This window comes from Onychomys torridus, chromosome 16 (genome assembly GCF_903995425.1).
Source record: "Onychomys torridus chromosome 16, mOncTor1.1, whole genome shotgun sequence".
Lineage (NCBI taxonomy): Eukaryota > Metazoa > Chordata > Mammalia > Rodentia > Cricetidae > Onychomys > Onychomys torridus.
In genome coordinates, this window is record NC_050458.1 from 66,691,822 (window position 1) to 66,711,527 (window position 19,706).

Here is a 19,706-nt window from a genome sequence, read left to right on the forward strand (position 1 = left end):
CAGAGGAGGTTTGGGTGTCTGCACTCCTGTAAACCCTTTGGATCCAGGCCACTTAGGAGGCCTTCATCTAGGCTGAAATGAATTAAACCTTTTCTACTTGAAAACTGCCTTCTGTTGGAAACATTTTTACTTGACCCAGGGTATAAATACAGATACAGTAGATACACAAATCAAACCTTTATCGATAAATCATAAAGAAATTTATTTTTAAAACAATTGCTTAGTATCCATGTAATTTTACCATTTGTGTTAAAGATTAAAGCAAATTTGTGTACTAATGAGATGAATGAGGTTATTTATATATGCATGTATGTATATATATATACATATATATATATATATATATATATATACATATTTATAAAGAGTTAAATCTTGGCTGAACATTTGATACTGCAGAACACAGAGCATCGTCAACGTTTTTCAGAATTGACTGGTACTTTGAATTTTTATAATCCTCAGTGCTGAGACTGCCACTTCACATAAATACCCAGCAAAAAATGGCAGAATATTTAGAACCATTTCAGAGACGGTTGGCGATTCCGCCCTCCTCACAACCCAAAAGCCAGTGAACAATACCTTATGAAGCTCAAATCAGCAATTAAAACACAAATTTTAAAAATCAAACATTTTTAACACAATACAACCTAAAGATAAACTCGCTTCATCTGTGCATGCTGAAGAACGGTGGCGGGAAAATATTTCAAGTCTTTGTTTTTCATAACTCAGCAGTTACGTTTCTACAGAAGCAGACCTTGTGAACACGGTAAAACACTGCACACTGTGACATGCGAGAGCCTCGAAGCTGAATCAAAGAGCTTGGGGCTGCATCCTTCGGCGTTGTAGGGTGTGACAGAATGCACAACGCAACACGTTCATGATGTGCATTGAGAAGTTGGACTGTAGTAAAGTCCACAATGCCACACAGGGGAACGCTGCCAGAAACAGCTCAGACTCATTTAGTACCTTGCTTTTAACAATTTTTTTTGTCATTATGCTCTCAGAAACCTCCTATTGTCAAGTTTTTCATGACCCCCATATTCAGTCGAAGAACCCCACATCAGATGGCAATCTTCAGCTTAAAAATCTAGACTCAGGTCTAGCTCCATCTGGGCTAGCGGTAGTGGGAAAGAGGACCCTTGATCGCAGGATAGGTACACAGATGAACAGCTTTTCTAACTTCTAGGAGCTCTACTGTTTCCCCACATACATAGCAGCCCACCTTCATTTCACACCCAGCTATCACACAACACACACACACACACACACACACACACACACACACACACACACACACACACACAGTGCAGGCACGCTTTCCCGGTGTCATCCCCCGGTACAAGGCTGACAGGACATAAAGCAGCAGGAGGGTCGGACTTTAGACTCGCCGTAAAAGAGCTGTCTGGATTATCTGCAAGATTCCAGCCCAGCTGGCAGCAATGGGGTGATTTGAAAGCAAGCAGAAGATTTGTCGGAAGGCAGAAGGACAGAAGTCCAGGGCCCTGCCAACAACCCTCACTCCTGTGCTCCCCAGTTCATGTGCAGCCATCTACCTGGTTGGGTCCCAGTTTCATCTCTTGTTGGCAACTTGATCTAAGGAAATCTACTTTTGTGTGTCCAGTTCTGTCAACTATAAAATGAGGCTAATAATGGCAGCTACTTCACCGGGCTTTTGTGAGCAGTAAATAAGTTAAAATATAAAGTGTTTGGTGTGGAGGCTGACAAGGTGTCTCAGCAGGCAAAGGCGCTTGCTGCCAAGCTCGATGATCTGAGTTTAACCCCCGAGGAGAGAACCAGATTCCACAAGAGCCCCTCTGATACCCCTACATGCCTGTGTGCACACAAACCCTCCGTGAATAACTAACAATTTTGAAATGTTTTGTGTAGAGCTGGGCACATAATAAACATTATAGAACTAGCTACTGTTAGTATTCTCTGGGCACGTGGAAGGGTTTGTTATGTTCTGCCTCGGCTGATAAGATAACCTTGTCCCCTAACAAACTCACCAGAGGGTGAGAACGGGAAAGAAGGTCAAGAACAGAAGAAAGCCCACTGGAGTGGAGGAGACCTACAGCAGAAGCAGTCGGCCTGGATAACCCTGGACCATGGTTCAACACTGGAAGTCCATTCAAACACTTGCCTGCCTCTCTGATTTGTGGGGAGTCCCACAGCACGTAACAAAATTAAAAATCGCCCAATCCACACTTCTCACCCGGCTCCCCTGAAGCCCCAGGTGAGCACCTGAAGGAAGAGGAACAGCCCTCAGTGTCTCCTATGCCTCCCCTCCCTGGGCTCTAACACCAAAGTAACAAGCGTCTGCCTCCTAAGTGTGGCCAGTGCTGCCACCCTGGAGCCAGAGCAGCAAAGGAGGGAGCCGATGGGCAGATCACAAGGGCCTGCGCTGAACTGGGATTTCCCAGTTCGTGCTTCTTGAGCCCTGCCAGCGCATCAGCACCTTGCCTGGCAAGCTAGGATGGTTCAGTGATGTTGCCAAGACTATTCAGATTTGCCACGCTTGGCACTGGCTTCCTTATTTGCCATAAGATCTGGTGGAGGAGTGTCTGAATGGCTTGACTACAGCCAGCAGCCTGAGTTCTAATCCCTCACATGCCAAAATCGTCTGTCAAAAGGTTGTCGTGCAGCTGAGCACTCTGGACTCTTACTCCCCACCCACAAAACAGGGGGGATTTGTTCCCGGGTAGTTATTTACTTTAACCAAATTGTTCTCTGGTATTCACCTGCAATGGAGAGGCTTAAGAGGTGCCAGGATAATTGTGGGTGGAGCAATAAAGAGGAAGGCGGTAGTCATCACCTCAAGGTCAAGGTGAACAGGCAGCCCTCTCCACCCCAGGGCCTGCTGAAGGGGGCGGTATTATCTTTTTTCATGTGTAGAGCCACGGATCTATTTCAGAAAAGTCACTATTTTGTAGAGGAGGAGAAGAAAAAGAGTAAGAGGAGGGGGAGAGAGGGAGAGAAGGGAGAGAGGGAGGGAGGGATGAAACTGTCACTCTGGGAATACTGCCTCTGAATAACATTTTTTTCTCTCCTTGATACGATGTTGAAATAAAAACTCATCACTACTGAAACTATTTGACCAATGACTAGTAAGAATGTATGCTGACACAGAGCCAGCTCCTGGTACAGCTAGAGCTTGACAAAGTAGCACATGCCTAAGTACAATTAATCCCCTTATTGCTAAGTGTAAGCTGGTGGCACTTATAATTTATATTAATTATGCCTCATACTTGAATTCACCCCTGAACCTTTGTCTGATTCTTGAGTCTCTCCCACTGCTTATCTAGGACAGAATTTGATTCCCTAAGATAGCCTTTGTTAAGAGGTTTTATGGTCAAACAAGTTTGGGAAATGAAAATTGTGTAGTTCCTTGGAATTACAATAATGCCCATTAGCCCATTCAACTATTAAGACACCCATAGAGGTTCATCAGGAAACAATTCTTTGACCATTATTTAATCAGAGCTTCCCAAATAAACTTAGTCATGAGTCACATTAGTATTGGATATACTTGGGGAAGCACCAGTCAACACCCATCCCAAATAGATAAGACTGGCAGACTAAGGCCTGTTGTGGGATATTCAATCTTACTGTGAACCCTGACTTTGCGATTGTGTTAAATAAAATCAACCTTGGGTCAGGAGGCAGAGCCATAAACTAGTTGGCAGAAAGTAATCATGGAGTCAGAGGGAGTCTGGAACTGGAAGACAGAGAGATGCACAGGAAGTAGTAGGAAGGGACTTTGAGTGTGGTGATTTTTTTTTGGGGGGGGAGCAGAAGGATGCTCTCTTTCTGAGACACTGGTGAAGAGAGAAGGTCAACTAGTTTGCTCCTCAACCTCTCTGAGCTAGCATGTTTTCAACCCAGCCTCTGACTTCTGAGTCTTACTGATAAATAGAACAATAGGGATTTAGCTAAAAACTACATTTGGTGGCAGTGGCAGGAAGCAGATCCAGTGGGAAGTAAAAGTCCCACTGGGCCACTGCCTGAGAAGTGGGCCAGTAACTTCGGAGCCACAATTGCTGGCTGAAACAGCAGTAGATTCAGGTGCAGCCGCTGTGCCAGAGGAAAAACAATATTTTGGTGCCCAACATGGGCACCAAATATAGTCAGACTTTCTTTGGACCACCAGCTCCCAAATAATGACATAGAGACTTCTTATTAAGTATAAAAGCTTGGCCTTAGCCTAGGCTTGTTCCCAACTAGATCTTAAAACTTAAATTAACCTGTTCGTATTCATCTATGTTCTGTCATGTGGCTCATTACCTCTCCTCCACACTGTACCTTCTACTTCCTCTGAGTCTTACTGGTGAATTCCATCTCTCTGATTCTTCCCCCAAGTTCCTCTCTCTCCCCGGAAGTCCTGCCTATCCTCTCCTACCTAGCTATTGGCCAGTCAGCTCTTTGTTAAACCAATCAGAAGGTGCCTTAGGCAGGTAAAGAAGGACAGAGACACATCTTCACACCATGTAATCAAATATCCCACAACAAATGCCAGGCAAGAGGTCAACAACATTGATTGAGTCCCAGGAGAGAAAAGCTTGCTTCTAGATAGGGCAGCAAGCTTACAGCCACCAAGGCCTGGACTTGAAGAAACACACAGAAAGACATGGAGTATGAAAAATGGACTCAGTCTCTAAGGACCAGCTCTGTCCTTACTCATTTCTCCTCAGCAATACATCTTGCTAGGTCTTTCCAAAATCTATTGGCATGCTGAGTTTTCTGGAACTCAACTGACTGCATCTCCTCCATCTTTTCCCTTGTACCTCAAAGGAGTGGGGAGCAGAGAAGTCTGGGTTCAAGTCACAGCCTTGCTAGTCTCTGATTGTAAGGCATATGGCAAGTAATGTTGTCCCCTGGATCTCCATTTTCCATCTGCTGAATAGGAGTTGGCATGGCATCTTCCTAAGATTACAGTGGGACTGTTAAAGCTACAACAGAAAAGCTTTACACAGAGAAGGTGCTCAAAACATGGCAGGCCTTCCTTGTGATCACAAGGCCAGTGAGAAGCCTTCCATAGGTGAATACGAACAGGTTAAAACTGTCAGTCTTCAGGACAAAGAGTAAAGAAGAGTTCTGGGAGCTGCTCAGCTCAGGGTCAAGGAACCTTGCAGTCTATGAGTTGTACATAGTGAGTAGGACATAGCACGATGTGTCTACAATCCCAGCACTGGGAAGATGGAGACCGAAGAGTCAGGAGTTCAAAGCCAGCCTAGACTACAAAGTGTTCTGGGAAAACCTGGGGCTATACTGTAGTGCCTGGATACCTAGATACCTATCTCAAATTGAGAGAGAGAGAGGGGGGGGAGGGAGGGAGGGAGGGAGGGAGAGAGAGAACAAGAGAGAAACACCATCAATTCTGATGATGTTTGCAGTAAGTTGCAAGGAATCATAATGTCTATAGTAGGAGGGACATTCTTCCATGTCTAGCCAAGCCAGCTTCTTACCACAGGTTTCCTGAGTAACCCATTGATCAATGGATATTTATCGAGCACTGCACACTTCTCAGAGGTAAGAGGATAATGTTTTAGTAAAAATAATTTTCCTTTTTCAATCTTCACTCCTGGAGTTGGACCTGTACCTCATAGAATGCTTGCCTGAGCTGAATCCTATCACTGCCTAGAACCTTATGGTGCCACACAACCTGTGACCCGTGAGCCATCATTGGGGAGGCAGAGAGAAGGAAGATCTAGAGTTCTAGTCATCCTCAGATATGTGATGATTTCCAGAGCAATCTAGCTACATAACACTGTCACAAAAGAAAAGGAAAATCAAATCTTTATTTCTACCATGTATCTGTGGGAAAATATAAAAATGGTGGCTGGAGAGATGGCTCTGCAGTTAAGAGCACTTACTGCTCTTGCAGAGGACCCATGTTCAGTTCCCAGCACCCACATGGTGGCTCACAGCCATCTGTGACTCCGGTGCCAGGGGATCCAATGCCTTCTTCATTTGGCCTCTAAGAGCTCTAGACACACATGGTGCATTTACATATATGCAGGCAAAAGAAAACTCATACACAAAATAAAAATATTTTTTAAAGAATATAAAAATGGCTAGCATGGATAGAGTGCCTGCTGTGTACTAAGTGTTGCCTTGGGTTATTTACAAGAATCATTTCTAGTTATAAAACTCTGCAAGGTCAGAACCTCAATCTCATTTTACAGAAAAAGACATTAGGTTAACTAGCTTGCTAAAACTAATTAGCTTCCTAACCCAAGAGTTTAACCAAATTATCCAGTTCCGAGTCCAGATATAAATTCATGAAACCTTTCTATGACTATGTGGGCTTCAGCAAATCAAAAAGCATTATCTCTGGATGAAAAGCTCCCTTTGACATCTAAGGAATGCAGCCATAGAATGTGATGGCTAGACTTGTCTTGAAGCATCAAGCTGTGTTGATCAAAATGGTTTTAAACCTCATGAATGCCTCTGCGGTAACAAAGAAAGCCATCCATCATCATCAAGGTACACACACACACACACACACACACACACACACACACACACACACACCTCTACTTCTCACCTCCAATGCCTGCATTAGTCTCCTGCTAGAGATCAGATCTCTCTAAAGTTGAAAGTGCCCACCTCCCTGTGGACAGATGAACCTCAGGTTTGATTTATGGCTCCTCAGCACTCCAAAGATATGTTAGCCCCACATTCCAGAATTACAGAACACACCAGACGACCCCAGAAGGATTCAGCCAGCCTGTTTAGCAACATAGCAGAGTGGTTACACATGTAGGATTTGAGGCCCAGCTCTGCCACTTCCCATCGGTCACGTTGCTGTCTCCCTAAGCGCCAGTGTAAAAAATGTGGGTAATTACCACCTACCTCCTGTAGCACCTGTGAGGATTAAATGAGGTGACAGGCAAGAGGAATGTCCAGGGTGTTATTGATACCACCCACAAAGGTCAATCATTTCATCTGCTGTGTTCATTAACTGTCAGGACCACAGGACAACTTGAAGAGTCCCTTTTCAACATCTCACTGGTCTGGTGAGTCCACAAGGCTTGCTATATCAAGCGCTGTACTGGCCAGTGAGGAGTATCATGTGACTCAGGTCCCTTCAAGCACCCTCTACTCTGGTGTGTGGAATAGATGGGAGAAGTAGTGTAGCACATGACACAAAGGGGTAACAACATGCTGTGAGAGTGTAGACAGACGGCACTCGGCCCCATGTCAGGTGGAGGGAAACTTTTCAGGAGCCACACTAGCAGCTCTTCAAGGATGTAGAAATGATTGAGAGTAGAGAGCAGAATCCTGGTAAAAGGCATGGTGGTGTGGAATTGTGCTTTGTACCAGGAAATGGCCCTCCTAGCTCATTTGTGCAGGTTTTAAATGTCCCCACATAAGGAGGCTGGAGAGTTGGCTCAATGATTGAATGCCAGGCTTAGTTCCAGCATCCACATCGACCATCTGTAACTGCCATTCCAGGCAATCCAACGCTTGCCTCTGGCCTCCATGGACACACACACACATACACACACACACACACACACACACACACACACACACACACACATACACACACACATACACACACACATACACACACACATATACACACATACACACACACATACACACACATACACACACACACATACACACACATACACACACATACACACACACATACACACACACATACACACACATACACACACACATACACACACACATACACACACACATACACACACACACATACACACACACATACACACACACACATCACACACACATACACACACACATACACACACACACATACACACACATACACACACATACACACACATACACACACACATCACACACACATACACACACATACACACACACATACACACACATATACACACACACACATACACACACATCACACACACATACACACACATACACACACACATACACACACACACACATATACACACACACACACACAGGGAATATACTCACACAGAAATATGTGTACACATAAACAAAAATAAATACAACTTTAAAAGGGAAAATGTCCTCACATAAGGCTATGTGGTTGTGTAGCTTAAATTCATATGGTTTCATCCATAATAAATAAAAAAAGAAAGAAAGAAAAAAGCACTTCCAAGGCCTGGGGAAATGGCTCAGCAATTACACCACTTGCTGCTGTGGCAGAACCCAATTCAGTTCCCAACATTTCCAAGGGCTCCAACACCCTCTTCTGGCCTGTACACATGTGGTGCATATAAAGTCAAACAGGTACACACAGACAGACAGACGGAAGGATGGATAGATGGATGGTAGAGAGATGACAGATAGATCTAAAACTAATCATCAAATAAGCCAAAGATTTAATAAGAATTTTCCACTTTACAACCAAGTGCTCAAGAGCTGGATGCAGCGGCTCCCACTTGTAATCCCAGCAATCAGGAGTCAGAGGCAGGAAGATTGCCTACAAGTTTCAGGGTTCCTGGGCTCTGTGGTAATTTTGAGGTCAAACTGGGCTACACAGTAAGTTTTAGGCCAGCAAGGGTCGTATAAGCAGGATTCGATAAGAAAGATTCGATCGAGATAAAGGCCCGCATATACACACAAGTAAACAAAAACAAGCTTATTGAGCCCAGAAGGGTCTCTGTGCAGCTCAGCTACGGCACTGTCCCTCCAGCTAGAGGCTTTCACCTAGGAGGCAGCTATGGTGAGTTGTTGCCCCCGGGCAGGCTCCACAGCAGTGGAACCATTGGCATCTCATGGTATCTCTACGGGGGCAGACCTGTAAGCTGTGTGGTGCTTAGTAACATCTCAGCCTCTTAGATACCACTTATAACAGTCAAAAATGCCAGTAGACATCACCCCTTTGTCGGGGAGGGAAATCATGTCCCCTGCAAACCACAGCTCTGTTGACTGCCCCAGTGATGAAGCTGTAACCATTTAGCTGGGACACGCTTCCAAGTATATCAGGTGCTCAACCATGGCTTCCCAGGAGAAGCAGCTCTCCTCCAGCCTGCCATCCAGCTGACTAGCTTGCCCTTAGCCAGTGTGTATGTTGCAAGGGCCTGTATGAGATCTAGACAAAAGCCATACAAAATACACAAAAATGTGTTTTCAGAACTGAGTGTTCTCTGCCATCCTAATGTTACCACAAGGTGTCCCCAAGTGTGACCTTTGTCAGAGGGAGAATGCACTTGTCCTAAGTGCTGAGTGGGCAGAGAGAAGGAGTGGCCTAAGTCACACCAGACGACATTTCTAATAACCGGCTGACAGAAATCCTGCCGAGCTTCAGCCAAACAGGGCTGCAGAGATGTACTTCAAATTACCTGCAACCTGACATCCACACCCTCACGAACAGCAGTAGGTTGAAGAAGTGCACAGAGGGTACTACATGCTTTCAGACCCTTTGGGGAAACAGTTCTAGTTTCCTAGACCATGTACCAATACGTCACCAGCACTGTTGGTGTTTGCTCTGGCCTGAGGCCTGCATGCTGGCAGGAGAGAGAAGGGAATAACCCAAAATCTACAAACACTAGGGAGGAGCGAACCAGTGAGTCACTAGTTCCTAGAACAGAAAGGAGCTCTTTGGAGCACCCTCACCCTGGGTGAGGTGAGGGGGAGCTGGCACACAGAGCGACTCACGGACAGAAATTGGTCCCTCTTGTCGTTACAAGAGGATACACCACTCCCCAGATAAGGAAGAGAGGTGGGGCACAAAGATTCGTGACCACTGCCCAGCGGCTTCAAGCCTCTGATGAGAGTTCATCACAAAGTTATCCATATCTCCCAGTCACTGCACTCCCCCACTGTGAAAGCATGCCTTGGGACTACCTACTCGAAGAATGGAAGTCTGATCAAGTACAAGAAAGCGAGCTGAAGCCCAGCAGCCTAAGAGCCCTTGGGAAGTCAGCACAGAACGGCAACCGTGTAAGCGTTGAAGAAAGGGAACAGAAGGAATGCTGGATTCCTGCAAGTCCCTGGGGAGTGCCGTCAGCCTGGATTAGAAATAGGCAGGGCTAGGCTGAGACTCCACAGCCAGTCATGGTATTTACTCCCTCGGTCTTGGGTCAGCCGCCAAGGCTGTTCTCCTGGGACAACGACACCTCTCAGAAATAGCCTTATCTGCCATGCACTCTTCCTATGCCACCCCTAGAGGGCTACCTAGAAAGTGGAGCTTCCTGTAAACACCCTTAAGGTCAGCAAGGGCAGGGGGCATAGATTCGAGTCCAGAGAGGAGCAGCAATGGACAGAGGCCACTCTCTCAGTATGAGACTCACTGTGAACAGTACCCAGGGAGGGCTAGACCTGCTCTGGGTTTTCCCTGGAGCCAATTTAAGGGGTCCTAACGTCTCTAGAGCATTCTAGAAAACCTGGACCAATTTGTGGCTTTGTTGACTGTCCTCCTCACCCTGACTCTAAATGCTGTGGGTGACTGGTTGATAAATAAAACACTGATTAGCCAGTAGCCAGACAGGAAATATAGGCGGGACAAAGAGAATTCTGGGAAGTGGAAGGCTGAGGCAGAGAGACGCTGCCAGCTGCCTCCATGAGAAGATGTTAAGGTACCGGTAAGCCACGAACCACGTGGCAACTTAGAGATTAATAGAAATGGCTTAATTTAAGGTATAAGAACAACTAGTTAGAAGCCTGAGCCACTAAGCCAAACAGTTTAAAATATATAAGCACCTGTGTGTTTATTTTATAAGTGGGCTGCCGGACTCGTGGGCTTGGAGGGACCTGGAGAGAAACTCTCCAGCTATATCTAAATATCAGGCTCTGTATATCTCAGCTGAGCCCCTTTTTCCTTCTTTCTGGATAAATCACCAGTCACCGTGGCCTTCAAAACTACCCTTGTCATCCAAATGTCAATGATGCCCAAATGAGTCTCTCCAGTCTGGTGATCCTCCCTCAGAGCACGCATCTACAACTACCATCTAGACACCTCCAATCTTCCTGTCTTGTGAGCAGCTCTAGCCTGTCTGTCCAGGCTCTCTCTCCCATACCCATGGCACCCACCCCCACCCTTGCCTGACCAAATAGCGTTACCTGGTGGCTCACTGCTCTCTGATCTCATTATCAGCCCTGTCCAAAATCAGAGAGGGTTATATGTCACTGCTGCTTACCAACTCATCACTGGAATTTCTCCCAAGGTCTGGTTCTCTTCAGCCCTTGGCTGCAGGTTTTCTTTATTGAACTGCCATTTGCTATCCCTGAGATAGTCTCTACCTCAGCCTAAGGAGGAAATATCGGTCCCCTGGCCTAGCGTCACTAAGTGTTTCTGTCTCTAGCCTGTGTGTGCTCTCAGTGCCCAGGTAGCCGGGCATGGCCAGATGGAACCACTGCAATCTCAGAGGCAGTGTGGGAAAGTGGAAGCCTCGACTCAGGACACCCAAAGAGCCTAAGTAAGTCGTTCCACCCCTCAGTTTTAAAAGAAGGGTGAAGATTTGGGGATCCCTGCTCCTCAGTCCCTTCCAGTGTGCACATAGGAAGGGGACTGTGGGACATCTGGGCTAAAGAGTGCTAGGATTTTCTCCACCACAGGACTCCCTGGGCCTCCAGGATGTTCTAAGAGAGACGCTTTTCCAGCCAAGGAATCCTTTATCACAGAGTGTGCCAGTGCACTGTGCTCATGGTGGCACTTTGAACTCAGGGAACCAGCAGCCCTGAGGTTTTAGCAGTTTCCTGTCCATCTCTGTGCAGTCAACTTTGTAGGGTACAAACTCTCAGGCTGTCAGATGCCATGGGGACCAGCGCCCTGTGATGGAGCACTGTTTCCAAGACCTTCCTAGTTCCTACAAATGAAAGCAGAAAAAGAAAATGGATGTCTGTGCACCCCAGCCTTCCTCCTAGAAGCAAGTGAGGCCACACAAGCTCTCCCCAGAGGGCTCCAAGGATAAATTAGCCAGCACCTGCCCCTTTGGTTACACTCAGTGATGGTGAGTCAATGCCTTGGTTCAGAGCTGGAGTTCTGCAGTTGTCCCACAGAGCCCAAAGGGAGAGACAAAGGCAGAGAGCCCTGAGGGGGACCATATGGGTCCCTGGGGAGAAGGGCACAGAGAATACTTGAAGAGCTGGTGTAAGTCACAATGCTCTTTATTGACAACAGAATAGATGGGCCTGGGACTGTGTGTATATATCCATCACTTCCACTAAGGGAGGGGATACTGTGAGGGAAGCAGAAGATGGCAGCTGAGGTCACACCAGGACAATCATAGGCACAGACTGGCACCAGGGAGAGGAACACTTGTAATCTTCACATGGGCTCCACCAGGGATCTGATGGAAGAGCCAAGGGCTGCCAGCCTTCCAGCCCCAGAAAACTGCTCTCTTGAGAAGAGAATAGACTGCTGGGGGGTGATGCTGATTTGTGTGGGGAGCAGATGAAGAGAGGTACTCTGGGGTGGCCAGGATGTTGGCAAGCTCTTTATTTGGAGTAGTGCCTGGAGGACTGAGAGAGATTGTCACTGCCACCTCCATTGTTGCTTGAGCTGACGCCTCTACCACGGACTCCAAGACTACCCCCGGAGCCACGGTCAAAGCTGCTGCCGCCACCAAAGCCACTGCCACCAAACTCGCTGCCAAATCTACTGCCATTGCTGCTTACCAGGCGAACGTCACTTCCTGTGCCATGTCCAGCGCCAAAGCCACTTCCGTAACCGCTTGACAAGGCTGCTGCTGCTGCTGCTGTTGTTGTTGACCACAGCGGTGGGGAAGACAGGGCCACAGTCAGCACCCTGGCATCCACTTCACTGAATTATAAATAACCAGACCCAGGGAGATCGGCAGTGATCATGACAGCTGTGCACTTGACATTAACTAGGAGGCATTCTAGTGCCATTGGCTATTAACTCCATGCAGCAAGTCAATTCAAATAACAAAATGGTTCCTTCTACACGCCGTCAACTCTACTGTTCGCTTGTTTGTTTGTTTGCTCGTTTGTTTGTTTTTGAGACAGGATCTCACTATGTAGCCCTGGCTGGCCTTGAACTCACAGAGATCCACCTGTCTCTGCCTCCCAAGTGCTGGGCTTGAAGGTACCCATCAGCACACCCTGTCATCAACTCTATTCTTCCTCTATGCTGCTGGAGCCTGAACCCAGGGCTTCACCCATGCTTGGTAAGAGTTCTACCACTGAGCCACATCCCCAGGCCAATATGATCAATCCTTGGTGACACACTATAAGGTTACACAGTGTCTGAAATTTTCCCCACTGGCCATTTGAAAGTGCCCTAAGGGCTATAAGATGTCTCAGGAAGAAAAGGGGCTTCTCAGCAAGCCTGATGACCTGAGACTCTACGTGATATGACATGGAAGACATGACTCCCACAAGTTTCTCTCTGACTTTTACTTAGCCATGTGCACACACAGAGAGACACACATACAATACATAAACACTAAAAAAAAAAAAAATCATAAATATGTATGGGAGGATCTGAGCCCAGAACAATGAGAAAAGCCAATCCATTGCCACTCCATTCCCAGAATGCCCCCATAACTTCCATAGGAACTGTGCTGGATAGATTTATTATCAACTCGACACAAGCTAGAGTCATCAGAGGAGAGAACCTCAGTTGAGAAAAAGCCTCCATAAGATCAGGCTGCAGGCAAGTCTGTAAGGCATGCCCTTAATTAGTGACTTATGAGAAAGAGCCCAGCCCATAGTGGGTGGGGCCATCCATGGGCTGGTGGTCCTGGTTTCCCTAAGAAAGCAGGCTGAGCAAGCCATAAGTAACAAACCAGTAAGCAGCATACTCCATGGCCTCTGCATCAGCTCCTGCCTCTAGGTTCCTGCCCTGCTTGAATTCCTGCCCTGACTTCCTTCAGTGCTTGACTATGATGTGGAAGTGTGAGCCAAATAAACCCTTCCCTCCTCAACTTGCTTTGGTCGTGGTGTTCCATCACAGCAATAGTGACCCCAACAAAAAAAGGAACTTGTCTAAATTAGTTGCTACTTCATGTATTAGTAGAAATATTTGAGAAGCAGCCTTTATCATGAAGACTTGGGCTACTTACAGATGCTCTGGTACCCTCCGGACATCCTGTTTGAGAAAGCAAGAAAGAAGGATCCATCACACAGTAGGTCCACAACAAGGCCATGGGTCGAGGTAATAACTAGTTGCTATAACTGAACTCAAGAACCTGGGAGGCTTCACCCACATGGCTCTGCACCATAATAAGAAAGCTGTGCACACTGGTTGCATAGACAGCTAGGTTACCATGGAGGGAGCAGACTGGGAAATACACAGGCTAAGGGAAGAAGTCTTTGTGGAAGGACTCTGTTGTCACTCACTTGGTTACTTGTGTGGTCCTCAAACTATGACAGGAAGATGAGACGGAGCTCACCTGTACTCGGCACCCTCCAGCAGCTGGTGGTAGGCAGCAATCTCCATATCCAAGTTTACCGTGGCATCCAACAGTTCATTGTAGTCTCTCTGCAGCCCAGCCAGGTCATCTTTGCCCTTCTTCAGGGCAGCCTGTGAGTCTTGAAGCTTGGTATTGGCATCCCTGGTTGCTGTCTCACCACACTGCTTAGCTTTCATGAGGGACTTAGACAGCTTTTCATTCTGAAATTGGTGGGGAGGAGCAGAATGAGCCTAATAGGATGGTCCCAGGCTCTCTGCAACCAAAAATGGACTATCCCATCTTAAAGTTGGGGAAGGACACAATTCTCCTAATTGTCTTTATCTTCTCTATCCATGGGGATGTTTTCTCACTGTTAGCTAGCCTTCCCAGAGGGCCATCTGTCTTCAAAATCCCCTTCTTTGCTATGAGTCCTAAGGTACCCCACCCCAGCAACAGTAAGCCCAAGCAATAGCATCCAAGTCATTCCACCTGCTTCTTGGCATTCTCCATCTCTTCCTGTAACCTCTGGATAACCCTGTTGATGTCTGTCATCTGGCCCTTGATGCTCCTCAGGTCATTTGCATGCCTGCCAGCTGTGGTCTGGAGCTCCCCCAACTAGACAGCAGAAGAGAAAAAGGAATACTAAATGCAACTGTTCCTAACCAGTTTCTATACCCCCACACCACTCACCAAACTTTGAGATGCCAAGAAGCATTTATTAAAATAATATTCAATATCATTTTAATGAACCAAGGAGAGGCATCTCCAAGGCAGCAAGGAAGAAGACATCTGGGCTATTGTACTAGAAGATTCTTCCACCTTGTAGGCCCTGAGCAAGCTAGAAATGGTCCCATACAGCCTGGAAGGTGATAATATAAAACATTGTACAACAAACAACCATCAAATGGATGACTCCAGAAAATAGACAAATATGGATTCTTCCAGGGACCCCTCCACAGCTGTCTCACAAGGCAATAGCTTCTCTAACTCCTAGTGAAGCCCATAGGAAGTACCTGACACCCACCTTGGTCTGGTACAGCAACTCAGCCTCCACCTTGTCCCTCTGAGCTATCCCTTCAAACTGGGTACGGATCCCAAAAATGATGCTGTGCAAGTCCAGGCTGTAGTTCTTGTCCATGGAGAGGACCACAGATGTGTCACTGACACCGTTCTGCGACTGGGATGCTTCCTGCCAACACAGAAGGGGCTCACTCACTTTCAGGACCACTGGAACAACAATCCCATTCGCTGACCCTTAGCTCTGAATGTGTGTGGTCCAGCTGCCCCAGATGTTCAGAGAGCTCCATGTCTGCAGCCCACCCTGCTGAGCTGCTACAGGGGGCTTCATCTCTAGGTTCATCCAGACAGTCAGTCTCCCAGGGCCTTGGTACCAAAAATACCAGGCTCACGTCTGAAAGCATTACCCCTTCCCTCTCTCCTGCATTCTCACCTCAAAGAGATGCCTCAGAAAGTTGATTTCTTTTATCAGAATATACACATTGGCCTGAAGCTTCATCTTGGCCTGGTGGGCAGAGTCCACATCCTGAGAAAAGCAGGTACACAAGGCCTGATTACTCCAAGGGACAAAACGCAAGCTGCAATTGCAACAGCCGAGCTTGGAGGGGGTGGAGGAATCTGGCTAGGCCGACGTGGAGGTTCTCATTCAAACACGGGCTCCACATGAAGGCTGCTTTCATAGCTCACAGGAACGGGGTAAATGCAGCCCTCCAAAGCTCAAGGCCAGTGGACTGATTCCTCAAGACCTTCAAAAGAAGCACCCGGTTGCTTCTGTCTAGGCCAGTGGTTTGAACCCAGCAGTAAAGCAAGCAGGGGAATGTGCCTTCCAGCCAAGACCCTGTGTGACACACCCCAGGGAGTTCTCACTAGTCCCCACCTCCTTCAGAGTCACAAAGTCCTTCTCAGCAGCCTTTCGTTTGTTGATTTCACCCTCGTATCTGTGAACATAAAAGTGAACTTGCTTGATTTGTTTTGTCTGGGATGGTTTGGTTTGGGTTGCTTTTATTTTTTTTGGTGAGGGGGGGCGTATAACATGTGGGGGAAGGCACTTGTATGCCACAGCACACATGTGGAGGTCAGAGGACAACCTTGACCCATCTTTTCTTTATAGGTTATATGACATAGGGTCTCTCTTTGCAGCTGTGTATGCCAGGTAAGCTGACCTTGAGTGTCTAGGGATTCACGTGTCTCCCTCCACCATAGATCCCTGGTGATATAGACACATGTCACTGGCTTTCATGTGGCTCCTGGGGATCCAAGTTCAAGTCCTCATGACCGTATTACAAATGCTTTACTCACTGACCTGTCTCCTCAGACCCTCATCTCCTCACACCCTCATCTCCTCACACCCTCATCTCCTCATCTCCTCAGACCCTCATCTCCTCAGACCCTGGGCTTACTTTTGAGTTAATCATAAACTCCACTGCTCTCTGTTCCCGCCCGGCCTGACCTTCCTGGTGAGCGCCTCCAATTCACTGCTTCTGTGCTAGTGAGGGGACCTGTGACTAGTGAGTCACACCCATCTGCCCAGAAAAAAAACTGTCTTGGTTTTAGCGCTGAAAGTCCTGTGTTCCAGGAAAGCCCCCCAGTCCAGGGCAAACCTCCAGAGCTACAAGTTACCATCCCATGAGCTGCCTCAGAATCTTTCACATCCTAGAACTAGGATCAACCATGAGGAAGTGCTTCAACTCTAATAAACCCTTGCAACAAGTTCTCTGTGTAGACTATATAGTGCTTGGAGAAGGAAAGGGGCAGGGGCCTAATGAACCCTACTGTCCCCGTGGAAGTAAGAGAAGGGAAACACACTAGGTAACACCACTGCACAGTAGTCAGAGCTCAGGCAGTACCAAGACTCTGGGAGGAGTGGCCTATGACATCTACTCGCTCCCACTTGTCACTCACTTCTTTGCGTAGTCTGCCACTGTGCTCTGCACGTCCCTCAGCTCTAAATCCAGGTGGCCTATCTCCGAAGCGATGTCATCCAAGTCACGGCGCAGAGAGCTGATGAAGCTATCAAAATGAGAGTCAGGGCTGTTGGTGCTGGTGATGGAGCTGGGACTCCGCTGCTGGAGTAGCTCCCAGGCGGTCTCCAGGGCCTTGTGATGTTGTTCCATGAAACGTACCTACAGGACAGTGAGGCAGCAGCGTCAGGCAACACTGCAAAACCATGGAGGGCCTTCATTAGTCAGTGGAGGTAGGTCTGGGCATCTGGCTCGTGGTCTGTCTGCGCAAAGGCACACGTGAAGTTGGGCTCTTCCTGAAGCTGCACAAACTGTGGTCTGGTAGTTCATCAACCAGGACACTGAAGGAAAACATACTTGAAAGATCATAGAGGAAGGGTCCACACACACAAGACACAGATCCGTAAAGGGAACCCCTGGATATTCTAGGGACTTTGACGTGATCCTGACTCCCCAAAATACAGTGCACACTGCAAAATCACTCTGCAGCAGTGGGTTTGGGGGGGGGTTCTTTGTTTTGGTTTGGTTTGGTTTTGGTTTTGGTTTTGGTTTTTGGTTGTTTTTTGAGACAAAGTTTCTCTGTGTAGCTTTGGAGCCGGTCCTGGAACTCACTCTGTAGCCCAGGCTGGCCTCGAACTCACAGAGATCTACCTGCCTCTGCCTCCCAAGTGCCAGGATTAAAGGCGTGTGCCACTACCGCCCAGCAGTTTTTTGTTTGTTTGTTTGTTGTTTGTTTTTTAATCACAGAATCCATGGCCACTGAAGCGCTCCAGGCCACGAGCATTGAGAACTGCCCCTAGTTGACATGACCATTGGCACAACATCACTTCTCTTCAGCTTAGAGGGGAAACAGCCCCAGGTAAGCTATACCACGTTAGAGTGAGTCACAAAGTGGGCCAGAACCTTCTGTACTAGGTTGAGTAGAGGTACAAAGGGCACCGGCTTCCCACAGCCCCCTGAAGCTAGGGCTCAACTTAGAACTCTCTAAATCCTCGTGGACACCAGCCCCGTTTGCTGGCGCAGCAGGACAGAGGGAAAAGCCTCAAAGGGCAGCTGACATCCCCAATGCTTTGTTTCTAGGTCAGACCCTTCATGGCCAGTGATGCCCTGGGCTCCAGCTCTGCAGGCCCAGACCTATGTAAGGCTCCAGGTGGGAGAGTTGAGCAGAGGTTCAGACAAGCAGCACGTGGTGATGTTTGGGTCTTTCCACACATGTTCACGTCCTACCTGATTAAAGCGGGGAGAGCATCAGCCCAGAACTCCATGGCTCGGCCTCGACCCCCCTCGCCCTCTAGACACGTGTAAACAGTGTCTAAACGTCAGATTCAAAGTCTCTTGTGTGGGAATGGGAGTCAGAGTTTCATTACCTTGCCAAGGAAGGAGGCGAGCCTGTCATTGAGGGCCTTGGTCTCTTCATACTCTTTGACTTTGATTTCCACAGCCTGGGGGTCAGTCTCCGCAAGGAGGGGCTGCAGGAGGCTCTTGTTGCTGGTCACTTCCTGGATTCCCCCAGAGCCAGAGATTCTAGGCCTCGAAAAGACACCAGCCGGTCCAAAGACACCAGGTTTCCCAGTGCCACCTCCCATTCCTCTGCCACCACCAAAGCCATTCCCAGAGCCAGCACCAAAGCTTTCTTGAACTCCGCCAAAGCCACCAATCTGGAAGCCACCAGCTGCCACACTAGTAGAGAGATTCCTGTTGCCACCCAGGCCATAGAGGATTCCACTGCCAAAGGCAGGTGCTCTGCTCCGGATCCCATAAGCCCTTACACTAGCTGCCCCAGAGCGAGCTACATAGTTCTTCCTCGTGCTGGCAAACTCCACAGCCGACCAGCTAGAGAAGCCCTGGCTCCCCACACCCGGTGTCTTACAGACTTGTCTGCTCATGGCAAGGAGCTCCATGACAGAAAAAGTGGGCGAAGCAAGCAGGGAGAGTAAAAGTTGGCAGAAGAGCGCAGAGGAATAAAGGCCTGGGGAGAATGAATCCCTTTATACGCATTTGACCAGGCTGCAGGGCTCAAGGGAAGGACAGATCATTAATCCCCAAAGCTTGCGGGCTGGGCTTTACCAAAAGGCAGTAGATTTGTTCTGAGCCACAGAGCACACCTTGAAGGTAAGCTGAGTGTTGAAGTGGCAGGCTTGCCCTGCAGGGAGCCTGGCAGTGCTCCACCCCCACGCACAGTACTTTTCAGTTTAATGTCGCAGGAGCCAAGAGGCACTTGACCTGTGACCAGGGAATCAGTTTTGGTCTGTCTACCCACCAAAATAGAACTCAGTTCCAGAAAGGTGACATGAAAGAGTAGTGAGCACCCTGGCTTCCTCAGTAAGGGAGATGGCAGAGCCCACTCACAGCCCTGGAGAATGATGTCCATAAATAGTGACACAGTTTGCTC

The 19,706-nt window shown here is 47.8% G+C and overlaps 1 protein-coding gene across 1 annotated transcript; it reads right to left on the reverse strand.

Moving 5' to 3' along the window:
* Window positions 1–14,332: 14,332 nt before the first annotated feature.
* LOC118596759 (keratin, type II cytoskeletal 3-like) lies at window positions 14,333–19,215 on the reverse strand. Its single transcript, XM_036207638.1, has 7 exons — window positions 18,682–19,215; window positions 17,256–17,476; window positions 16,231–16,291; window positions 15,787–15,879; window positions 15,361–15,525; window positions 14,826–14,951; window positions 14,333–14,557 (listed from the first exon to the last, which is right to left on the reverse strand). The coding sequence occupies exons 1-7, from the start codon at window positions 19,213–19,215 to the stop codon at window positions 14,333–14,335; spliced, it is 1,425 nt and encodes a 474-aa protein (XP_036063531.1).
* Between the last annotated feature and the right edge of the window lie 491 nt (window positions 19,216–19,706).